General features: G+C 37.3%; 1 protein-coding gene across 4 annotated transcripts in view; it reads right to left on the bottom strand.

Moving 5' to 3' along the window:
• fer (fer (fps/fes related) tyrosine kinase) overlaps positions 1-12,305 on the bottom strand; it is a 39,456-nt gene that overhangs the window by 17,546 nt on the left and 9,605 nt on the right. For 3 of the 4 annotated variants that reach the window (XR_005007742.1, XM_036580297.1, XM_036580298.1), the window contains exons 6-11: positions 11,380-11,517; positions 11,168-11,287; positions 9,922-10,044; positions 9,114-9,303; positions 998-1,093; positions 709-912 (exon numbers count right to left, since the gene is read on the bottom strand). Coding sequence is in view for 3 of the 4 variants with exons in the window: in XM_036580297.1 (XP_036436190.1) it covers positions 709-912; positions 998-1,093; positions 9,114-9,303; positions 9,922-10,044; positions 11,168-11,287; positions 11,380-11,517 (871 nt within the window). In the remaining variant the exon portion in view is untranslated. Of the gene's footprint in view, positions 1-708; positions 913-997; positions 1,094-9,113; positions 9,304-9,921; positions 10,045-11,167; positions 11,288-11,379; positions 11,518-12,305 lie in introns of those variants that run through there. The other variant, XM_036580299.1, reaches the window with a different exon arrangement.

The raw sequence follows: 12,305 nt of genomic DNA, 5'->3' as shown, positions 1-12,305 counted from the left end.
CTAGGACACTTCAGTTTAGGTCTTTAATTTTGCTCTGTTGTTTTTCATAACGTTTAACGTACATCTCAGCTGTCTAATTTTAACTCAGTTATGTCCTCTTTATTAAGCAAAAGTTCTGTCTGTGGTGCATAGAAGCATGCTTGGCAATGAAGGTTGTTGCAGTGTTGGTTGAGTTCATGTAAATTCTGCATTTTCATTGATGCATAAACAGTCTTGCTATTGTTTTGTTTAGGGTGGAAACACTTTAATAGGTAGGGTGAGTACTGCGCAGCTGTCAGCAATTGGCTTTAGCCTGAGGTTATGACATTGGAAGACGTACCATGTTTGGAAATTGCATCTCTCAAGTTGGCCTAAGCACTTTTTCACACACCTACCCAAAAATGTATTTCTGCCTATGCTACTGATCAGTACATGAAAAATCCTGCCATTGTGAACCCAAAATGTGTCATAACTGGTTTGATGAAAGTAGATCATATATTATGATGTGAAACAGACATTCACTAAGAAGCAAGAAAAGTAATTCAGTACAATATATGTCTTCATAGAGGAGTTAAAAGAGATATTTGTTAATTCTTGAATTTGAAGTATATCAGACCTACAGCAATTCTAATAATTTTACTTGTCTGATCTAAGAAAAAAAATGACCCATCCTTCATACTTAGTGATAAATATACATGTGTTTTGCACTAACTGGGCAGTAGTACTCACATCAGCAAACTGAATGATGAAGTGTCTGCGTTGGCCATCTGAGAACACAGAAAGCACATACTCGCCAGGCTTGCCATGGCTTTCGCGCACCAGGAAATCTCCCTGTTGCTTGAGCAGCTCCTGAGCTTCTGTACGGGGTATTGCCCCATGGTACCACTCCTGCTCCCCCAGTGGCTTCTCACTGGTGGGGATAACATCAAAAAACTGGGGAAAGACCGTGATCAAATATTAACTTCACTGTAATTCACTGGGTACCTAAACCTGCTAAAGCCTAAGTAACAGTCCTTACGGAGGATGAGCCCAGTACAGACTTCGGTGAACGAATTATGCCAGCGATGGAGTGACGGAGGGTGTCAAATTTTGATATCCTGTCTTTGTTTTTATCCTGGAACATGAAGAAAAGTAAAAATGAGAAAACAGTAGAACAAAATACATATTCACTATAGTTGACATTCTCATAGAGTAGTTATTTATTTAATTTAAACAAATGATTAAATTAACCCAGGTCATATCTGTGCCTTACGAAAATGCACAGAAAGAAGATTTATAAAATGGCAACTGGAGACAAATTACAAAAATTTTCCAAAAATGAGTCTATATTTTACAATAGTATATAGAAAACTACAGAGCACATTTTTCCCTTGAAGACCTGTGGAGAAGTGAGCAAACACTGCCATCTTGAATTGTCTTAGTAGAAAGACACCTAACGTATCTGACACACAACTGGAAGGTACTTGCAGGAAGGTCAATTTATATGCCTCACTTCCTATGATACATGCACATAATAACCATACTGTCTTATTCATACTTGGTTTAAGAAACTGGATTGAATTAAAATGTTTACGAGTTATATATAAGAGTAGTACATATTCCCTAATTAACTAAAACACAAAATGCTCCTTTACGCAAATAGCAGAAGACAAAACTACAAAAGCAACCTTCACTATTCTGCAAAACAAAAATAAATAAAATACTACCTACCAGCACTTTTCATCAAAATGGCAAAAAACATCTTTTGTGCACTGAAAGGCTAAGAAACAGTCGGTATTACCTCAACAGCTTTTTCTAAAAAGGTTATATACTTTTAAACATGAGCACACAAGAACAAGTTTGTTTCATTTTACTTTTGTTTACTTATTAAATCTTGTGGCGTCAGTGCATGCCTGGGTTTAGTTCAGTATTTAAATTCATTAGATCCAGTTCTAAAAAGAGTCTAATGCTAGTTTTAGGTTAATTTAGTTTATTAGGAACCTCATGTGTGTTTCTCATCAAGGACATCAAAGACTGGCAGCTAGTACTAACTAGGCATTGTTGTGGCAAGCTTCAAGAAGTGAGTTGTAAATAAAGTAGAGCTGTGCTTACAGTTTGGGGTAGGCAGTATTCAGAGTAGGAGCTAGTGGTACTGTTTTGTTGTCTGGAAAAGTGTCAACAGTGTCACAACCTCATTATTAATTCATGTTGTCATATGGTATTATGACTACCTATAGTAAAGTAAGCAAAATTCCATGAGTTCATGTACAACATGATGGACCTTGTGAGGTTGTGACAACGTACTGAGAATGCTGGCACTATGTCATCTAACATTGTCACAACTTTCTGAGGAATTACATTTTCAACGTTGTGACAACAATGTGGACACCAAAACTATAGGTTTTCACAATGTTGTCACAACTTTGTTACAAATTAACTGTGTTTGCTGGGCACGGATATGAGCTGTGTGCGAAAGAGTTCATAAAGTGTTAACTCCTGAAACGAGGTGAAGAAACACTCTTTTGTCCTCTCGCTCTTCCAAAGTGGAAAGCATCCTGCACAATTTCAGTTTGCCCATAGATATTCTGCCTGTCTTTTTTTCGCAGCACGAACAAAGTGAAAAAATTAAATTACACACATATTACATATATAATATATATACATATATATATATATATATATATATATATATATATATATATATATATAGCTGCAAGTGGTGATTTGCTAGTTCGCTGAAAATTGCTATTTTGGCAATGACCCTCCTCGGATATATGTCAGTAAAGATCCATACATATGTGAACTTTAATCGTCACTGAAAAATGTTAAGACTTTCAAATGCTGCCTTTTGTGTAAAATGCTGTGGTAAACAGACATTATCTTTCATATGTTCATAGTATGACAGACTTTACACCAAAATGTGTGGTTTTTTTTTTTTTGTCTACTGATTTGAAGTGGTCATTTTAAATGTGTTGAATTTGACTCATGAGACAATCAGACGGGGGAGAAATGAGCTGATTTGGTAACTTGGTAACTAGCTGCCAATTACTTTAAAATGCTGCAGTAGAATAACTTCATCTTTGGTTTGTGTTGTGCATAGTATGACAGACACTGAAGCAATATCTGTTGTGTTTTTTTGAATACATGTATGAAATTATTGTTTTATAATGTGATGAATTTGCATCTATGCTCACCATGTGGAATGATTGTTTTAGCTCCCCCTATTAACACATGCCCACTAAACTTGGCACCTTGTTTCAATGTTAGGCATTGAGCAGGTGTGCCAAGTTTGGTGTCAATTGGACAATGCCTTGTTGTCAGAGCACTACTCTCATGAAAATATATATATAAATAACAATGTTCGATTAATGGTACAATTTAAACATATCTAAGGGCAAAGTGGTTTAGTCTGAAGAGTGGAATATTTTGTCAACATTTGCATTTCTTTAATGTAAACCAACCAAGAGATATGTTCATTTTTACATAATTTATATATGATTATATGTTGTAGCGCCCCCTGGAGGTCAGTGTAGACCACAATTGGTGTGCTTCCTCAGAGTATTATTCTGTATGTCTGTACCAACTTTGGTCTCAATCAGACAATATTTGTGTGAAATACAGATAAGAGTCGTAAGACTCTGCCCAGATGGATTCATTGATGTTGCAGATATGCTTTGTGAAAAAGTCTTTGGTAATTGTTTACTGTCAGACTCCAATCTTTAGTTTGTGACCAGATTCAAGAAGATAAGGTGTAAACTTCAGGATTAGTTCAATATAGGTCAAATTCAAAAAATAAATGACTTGCATTGGCCGAGTTGTCACGTTCACTTTAGAGCATTAACTGATACTAACTGCATGTTTATAATCTGTACGGTATAAGATTTTTACTCATTTTAGTGTTTTAAAACATGAGAAGCGCCCCCAGTGGCCAACACCTGTCATGCTTCAAAGGGTAGCAGAGAGTCCATACCTAGATATACCTATCAAGTTTCGTGGTGATTGGCCAATTCTAAGGTTGTCAAATACCTGCTGAAATCTGATTGGCCGATGGCGGCCATGTTTTTTCAAATATGACATCAGTGTCACAGATCCTGACCCAGGACAGCACAATGTAGCACCATGCCAATTTTCATGTCAATTGGACAACCTTTGGTTGCGTAACACTTTTTTGCTTGTTATAGCGCCACATAGCGATGCAGTTGCACCAAACTCTGAAGATCGTTTACGACTGCCATAGTGTACATGCCTAGAAAGTTTCGTAACAATCAGTCAATGTGTTTCTGAGTTACAGCTGTATATGCATGTTTTTTGAAATTTGAGCTCTACCCTCATTTTCAGGTGGGGCCTGGAAGACACACATTGATGAAATTCGAAGATCTTTTGGATAATTATTAAAGAGCAGCTGCTTAGGATTCCATTGATAACAGATTTGTGCACATTTTGCAAAAACTCAGGGACTAGTTCGCAAAAAAATGTGTGCAAATTTGCATTAAATGCAAATTATCTTAAAATCTATAGAGATTTTTAATAAAGGCAAAATAGCTGTTTTGTGGGCCATGACATAAGTAATCAGGAGAAGAAAGAATTTTCTTCTGTACCTAGAGCTGGGCGATATGGCCAAAAACGATATCACCATTCATATCGTTCGATATCGATACATATCGCGATAAATGTCAAATCATGATTTCTTTCACGTTTGAAGGCTGATTTTGCTCCTGGGTGGTTAACTGTGGTTTTAAACTATCACTTATGGTCCAATCATGACAAACACTCGGCAAACAGTGGAACATTTCACAAATCTGTCGTGGGAGAAAGTTTCTGAGCTGTTTTTATCAGCTTGAAAAGCACAGCTGCAATTTTTGTAATAGTCATGATTTAAGAAAGAAAACAGATTATTTTTAGCTGTCTGGTGACGAGCGCTCGGCTACCCCGTTACAAATGCTAAACAAGCTGCCAGCAACAGTGCTAAACTCTTTAGTTTCTCAACAACGTCGATTCGGTTCGGTAGGTCACTGCTGTCACTCCTACCACGTCCATGTCAGAGCATATCACAGTATTCAGACACCAGCTAGCGACGGCTGGGTTTCTCTATGCTACCGTAGTAGTTTAAGGGGTGAACCGCAGTATATCTGACGTTCGCTGTGTAAAAGCATTATCTGCAGTGTGAATCTCTCACACCAGTCACAGAGTCCTCCTTTTAGGTATGTTTAAACTGAAAGCGGTGATTTTGTGTCTTGTTTGATTTACCGTATCATCAGTTCACCGTGTTTTGCCGGAGCGCTGCTTCAAGTTAGCCAGCAGCTAAAAACAGCTAGCCTGGAAAGATAGCGCTCTCCCGCTCTCCAATGCCTCGCAGCTTCCTCAGTTTACTTTCGAACATGAACCCACTTCTTTCTTTCACTTTCGTTGCGGGAGAATGCACTAATACTAAAATATGACGGTTTGGCGCTGTAACACGGCGCTGTAGACGTGATTTAACACCGCTAAAGTTGTTAGGATGCACAGAAAGAGGTGAGTTCGCTGTAGGACAGTACAGTTACACCACTGACCTCGTCACTCACACTCGGTCACAGGAGAACAGATCGCCGATAACATCCACTCAGACAGGGAATGTATAACTCCGCGTTTCAGCTGTTGCTAAAGTATATTTGGCGACTCTTTTTTACTCGTGGCTCCCTCCCTCTCTAATCAAGTCCAAAAACTCGGAAGTGCGCCCTCTCCTGGCGACAGCAGAGTAGTGTCGCTTTCCTTGCAGTAGAAAACGCCACCAGGGCCATCGCTAAAACGTGGAAGTGTGAGAATGGTGTATTATATCGAACATTTATCGAACCTGTCTTATCGCTCTATCGAGGAAAAGTTATATCGCGATACTTATCGTTATCGTTTTATCGCCCAGCCCTATCTGTACCGTATGTCAGAGGAACTGCCTGCAGATCAACCCAGGAAAAACCAAGGAGCTGGTGGTGGACTTCCGCAAGTCCAAACATTCTCCTCCAGTGCCTGTGAACATCCAGGGAATGGACATTGAGATTGTGAAGTCCTATAAGTACCTGGGTGTTCACCTCAACAACAAGCTGGACTGGACTGACAACACAGCTGCCCTCTACAGGAAAGGCCAGAGCAGGCTACATCTCCTGAGGAGACTCAGGTCCTTTGGCGTGCAGGGGGCACTTCTCAGGACCTTCTTCGACGCTGTGGTGGCATCAGCCATTTTTTATGGAGTGGTGTGCTGGGGTAGCAGCATCTCCATTGCTGACAGGAAGAGACTGAATAAGATCATCAGGAAGTCCAGCTCTGCCCTGGGATGTCCTCTTGGCCCAGTGGAGGTGGTGGGGGACAGGAGAATGAGGACTAAACTAACAAACATGCTGAAGAACCTGTCCCACCCCATGCACCGCTCTCTGACAGCACTGAGCAGCTCCTTCAGTGCCCGGCTGCGGCACCCGCGGTGCGTGAACGAGAGATACCGCAGGTCCTTCCTCCCAGCCGCTGTCAGACTCTATAACAGTCACGGCACTCAGTAGACAGTAGTTTACAATTACTTTCCATGTGCAAGAACTCTCAGCATCACTGCCATAGCACTTTACTGTGTGCAATATCTCAATCCACCATGCGTAGTATATTCACTGCGGATCACTGTCAATATGTTTACCACCATTATGTGCAATTATGTCAAGTGCAATATTTCTCCATTTATTACTGTTTATTTATTTGCTATTTTATTCACTGTGCAATACTCACTACAATACATACATTTCTACATTTCTAAATTTAAATTTAATACTTTGTATATTTTTCTTGCAATTTTTGTACATATACATGTATCTTTATATTTTTATTGTTTATTCTATTTTATATATTGTTTGTATATTTCCTGCTGCTCTGTCTTCTGTGCTGCTGTAAAACCGCATATTTCCCCGTTGTGGGATTAATAAAGGATTATCTTATCTTATCTTATCTTATCTTATGTCTCTATGACATACGGTACAGAATCGCAGGCCCTAAACGTACAAAGTTTTGCTATAGTGCCACCATCAGGCCGATTGGGCTGAGCTCGAGTGTCTAAGTAGCGGGAGGGAGGGACTACTACTTGGACTCCTAAAAAACAAGGGCTGTGTCCCATGTGTATAGTTTACATACAGAAAATTGCGTCCAAATATTTTTCATGTCATTTTTCCGTGCTGCATTCGGTGTGTAATGGCCTTAACATGCCATGTTCAGATGCTTCAGATGATTAATCCAGAAAACACTTGTAAAGAGACAATGTTTTACAGCAGGGCGTGCAACTACTTCATTGAGATGTTCTTACATATTAGTATTATCAAATAAATGTCCAGCAGCTGAAAAGTGAGTATTAAACTTCATATCAGAAATCTGATGATCATTAATTAAGATATGGGACTGAATAGGCACCAATTTGTCTTTGAGTGAATTAACTGTCTTCCGGAGTTTGAAGATGAATTTGAAAATAACTGAAGGTAAAATTCTGCTTTAGCTTTCCTAATTTAGGAAGTACATTTATTCTTTAGCTGCTTGAAAGTAAGCCATTGGTCTCTGTCACCATTTCTTTGTGAGTGGGCCCATGCTTTATTTCTTGCACTGTGCAAGAAAGATATTTTAGAGTTGAACCAGGGTTTTATTTTCTAACATTTTCATAAGGGGTACAGGTATTGAAATGTTTAAAATTTCTTTTAACCATAATCCAAGAGCCTAAACTTTTTAAGATAGTGTTTCTATCTTAAATGCATTTGATAAGCTTTCTGCATTTGATAGGGCAGAGGTCAGTAAACCAGGGTCAAATACATGTACAGAAGTAATTTTGTCAGATCTGTTGTATAAAATTTAATGTATTACTGTTGACTTGGTGAGGACACACAAGTTTGGTTGTGGTGCTTCTGTAATTACTTCCATGGAGTGAACAAATGCATTGGTTACACAATTCAAATCAAAATCCCTGAGAATCAGCATTTCCAAATCAGTCCCAGATTTCTCAGTTAGTTTTTTTTAACCAGGATTCACTTAGAACTACAATATCTGGATTGTCTTGTAAAATCAAAATTTTCAGATTATCCAGTCTATCATGCTGAAGCAGGCTCCTAATGTTTAAATGAATTATACTTATGCTTTTTTCAGTGTCTGAAACAGATAGGATCTGTTAACAGTTTTGTAGCAAGCATAGGTTCTGGGGTCTGTGAGACAGTTTGGGTGCAGAGGGATGACTGGGATGGTATAATGCAAAAAAATGAGCTGGATTAATAAAAAAAAAAGTTAAAATTACATTTCTGCTGTATTCCCATGTCTGACCCTGGGTTAATTGCTAGTGATTACAGGGATAGCTAAGTACTTATTTCTAGTTTTAGGTAGTCATTTCAGGTTAAGAACAGAGTAAAATACATTGTGACTTTAAATCTGCAAGCCAAACTTGCTTGGATGGATCCCATTGTTTCTATAAAAGAATGGACGGTTCCAGAAAATAATAGATCCTAGGTGATTTTACTAATAAATTAATAATAAATAAAATAATAAATTTTTTTTACAACATCTTGTCCACTTCTTGAGTTTTTGGAGTATAGACATGGTGTACATAATACAATTTTGCATCATATTTAAGAGCTGCAGAATTGGGATGGCAAGTGGGATGTAGTTCTGCCCCTGGACACTATGTATTTAATGAAGAAAAAACAAGCATTTCTTTTTCTTGCATTGTGCAACTATAGAGAAAAATTTGTATGGCTGTATATCCATATGGCTCATGTCTGGAAAAAAATCCAAATGTAAAAAAGGGCAGACTTTAGTTGGATTATACATACTGTGCTGATTTTACCTTTCCGACATTAATTTTGTGAGCTAGATTTATGGGCAAGTCTTCCAATTCCAATGGATATCATTCTAAAATAAAGCGAAAGTTCTGTTTCCACTATACATTATAAATGTGACATAAACAAACATCCCACAGGGAATTTAAGGTTACTTATAATGAGCATCATCTTTCACTCACCTGTGAGCAAAGGTATGCAGAGTACATCACAAACATGTGTAACTTATTGCTGAAATGAACAGCCTACTGAGAACAAACTGCATAAATGCTTAACACTATGTCTAAGGGAAAAAATAAGTTGTGTCTTCTGGAAGAAAGTAAAATCAAAAAGCCTTACCACTGAGTTGACAGAGCGTGCATCCTCCTCATAGTTGACCACAGGCGGAGGCTCCTTGCCCTCATTCTCCTGCATCTTATGCTCTAGCAGCTCCTTCTGGCAGCTCAGTTTGGCCTGAGAGCAACGCAGAAGCTGCACTGTCTGCCTCAGCTCCTCCAGAGACTGCTTCTGACTCAGTAACAAAACCGTGCTGAAAGAGAGATACATGTAAGCCTTAGCAGACGGTGGGTACTGTGCATTTGGGCCCAGTAGTTTCAGAGGATTTGCGTGATTGGAGTGATAAACTCTCAATAACGTTTGCAGGGTTACACAGAAAGTCTAAAAAAATATTCTGAGGCAAAGTTGTACAAGTGCCTCAAACAGTTCTTGGAGTGATGATGTAGAAGAACCAAGTTTAAAGAAGAGGTCTGTCAGCGTGAACAACCTTTAAAACATTTAAAGAACCTTTGCATAACGGAAAGGTTTTATATAAATTTAAGGGTTCTTCCTAGAACCTTCGCATTATGTGCAGGTTTAAACTGTAAAAAGGTTTCTTTACGCTCACATGTTTTATTTACATAAATGGTTCTCCAAATAACTATTGAAAGGTTTTTAGGGAACCAAAAGTGTGTATACAAGAGTGTATACTCACGAGTCATAATCAAGGCCAGCCTATACTCGAAGTGAGAGACATGGACTCCTTCACAACAGCATCCTTTTTGTTTTGTTACATTTGATAAGAAAAGGCACTGCACTGCACAATTTGCAAAAAATAAAAGAGGTACAAGCAAAATGGCCCAAACCGGTGTGAGATTAGGGTTCTACATACTCAGACTTCTTCTCACAGGTTTTAGCAGACTCCTCAATTTTGCTCTGCAGGTCTAGCATGAGGTCCTCTTTACTGCGCAGACTCTGCTGGGTTAGCAGCAGCTCCTCAGTTGTACACTTTAACCTGAGGACAAATCAGATGCACATCTGCATTTACACAAGGCTCTAAATGCAAGTTTAAAGCCGACCAGAAATCATTAATAAACAATGAGTTGTTATTGTCCAATAGAGTAATAAATACGAAAAGCTGTTAGACCACAGCTAACCAGTCCAACATTTTAGATGGCAGACAGCTGCACTTCTGAGCTTTGAGCTTAAAGATAAAAAGGAGGCTAATAAAGGGGAAAGGGGGTGGATTTTGATCCTGCAAACTAAAAGCTCAAAATATCTGTTAGCAGAAATGGACAGATGTGCAGCTTTGCATCTGTTTTTTTTTTATTTTTTATGAATTATTTCATACTGATAAATATATCTGCCTTCCTTGCTTAAGGAACACAGCATAAATTAGAGTCTCTACTTCACAATGCGAAGATTTTGACATGGGCTTTAATATATTCTAGCTTGGACAACTGCAATAGAAATAAGCTATTTTAATATGAGATTACAAACTTTTTTAATGTGTATAATGGCTACAGTATAATGTTATATGTATTTTATGTATAATCAAACATTATTATTTATATTTTAAATATATTATAAATATTATAATTGAAATAATTCAGTGATTTCAGTGCTTTCTATCTCTAAAACATAAAAGACAGGATGAATCTTGATTGAATAAATTAATCTCATTGCTCAAGCTGCACTGAATTGATTTCAATTTTTTTTTAGCAATTTTTTGAAGCTGTTAATGTTTTAACACCTTCATACATCTCGGAATGTCTTATTTCTGAAATAAAGATACACTGATTAAAAAAAGCGACGAAGGGGCCATTTGTTTCTGTATCGCAAACATCTGGAAGAAACATTTAGATACTTCAATTCCTTATCTTAGCATACTGTACTGTACTTGCATAAATATTTTTATTTATATTTTCTTTTTAATCTTTTTACTTGAATAATGGAATTTTTTGATTGCTCCATCAAAAATTATTTTATTGATTTTATGCCTTGTATTAATTATTTTAAAAATAAAATATATATGTATATATAAATTAAATTAAATGATTGTTATTACTATGAGTACTTTTACTATTTACTATTACTATCTGATTATTATTACTGTTATATGAGGATTCCAAACTCACAATGCTTGTAAACTGTCCGCAGTCAAATTATTCCATAGGATCTCATTGGCTTGAAGATTCTCCGTTTCCTCTAACAGTGAAACATCAAATTCTACGTTTGGTTCTTTGGTTTCAGGTGACCTAGAAAATAATAATAAATAATAATAAAGAAGAAGACAACGAAGAAGAAGGAAATGTTTGTCAGAATTGCATCTGCAGATTCTTTTACTTACCCATACATTTCAATGAAGTTATCATACTCTGATGCTGGATCAATTTGGTCAATGGATGTGTGTATTTCTTTGTGGACCTTTACTATTTCATCAGTTAAGAGACTGGTGATTTCACTGTACTCTTCCAGAATGCCTTTCCTAGAACAGAGAGCAAGAAAACCTCAGTTGAACTGTTTGCTGGGTTCTTCTTTAAATTAGAACAACAAAAAGAATCCTGCCTTTGAATAATGTAATGTGTTTAAGTTTTAACTTCGGATTGTTTACTTAATGAAACTGAACTAGTTCTTACCCAAATAAACAATAAATATAACTGATATGTATAACAATACGTTCAGGTTTCTGAAAACTAAATCAATCTTGAGCATGAGTTTCATCATTGATGAAATATTCTCATATTCAAGGCACTTGGGCTTTGGGTCAATTCAGGGACATCTGCTGCTTTAAAAGTCTTCCCACTGTTCTGCTCTTACAGATTAAATTGAGATTACTGGAAGCTCAGTGATTTAAAACAACAGCTTAAGAAAAAAAACACCCACAAAAGTGTCTGTTGTTCTCTAGTAATCCCATGACAGCTAACACATACTGGACTAGTTTAAAACAGGGTCTTAGTACTGTACCAGTGAGTACAGGAAAAGAGATTAGCCATCCAACATGTTTATAGAAGTCAATCAAAGTACAGCAACAAGGTACACTGCCCTCCAAAGTTCAAGGCTGTCCAATGGTAGACACCCTGTTGGACAATATACACTTTTGTCTTAAATGTTTCAGATAACTGAAAAAAATACTGATTTGTTAAACAGTCCTGATGTGTCAGTTACCCTAGATAGATATTTCTTAAACTCTGCTGCTTTCCAGCAATTTTCTATTCCATTAAATTAAAAAATTGACTAAAAATTAATAAAACCCAGCAGCACCAAACTAGCATA

This window comes from Colossoma macropomum, unplaced genomic scaffold, assembly GCF_904425465.1.
Source record: "Colossoma macropomum unplaced genomic scaffold, Colossoma_macropomum, whole genome shotgun sequence".
NCBI classification, from domain to species: domain Eukaryota; kingdom Metazoa; phylum Chordata; class Actinopteri; order Characiformes; family Serrasalmidae; genus Colossoma; species Colossoma macropomum.
This window is presented reverse-complemented; position numbering and strand designations above follow the sequence as displayed.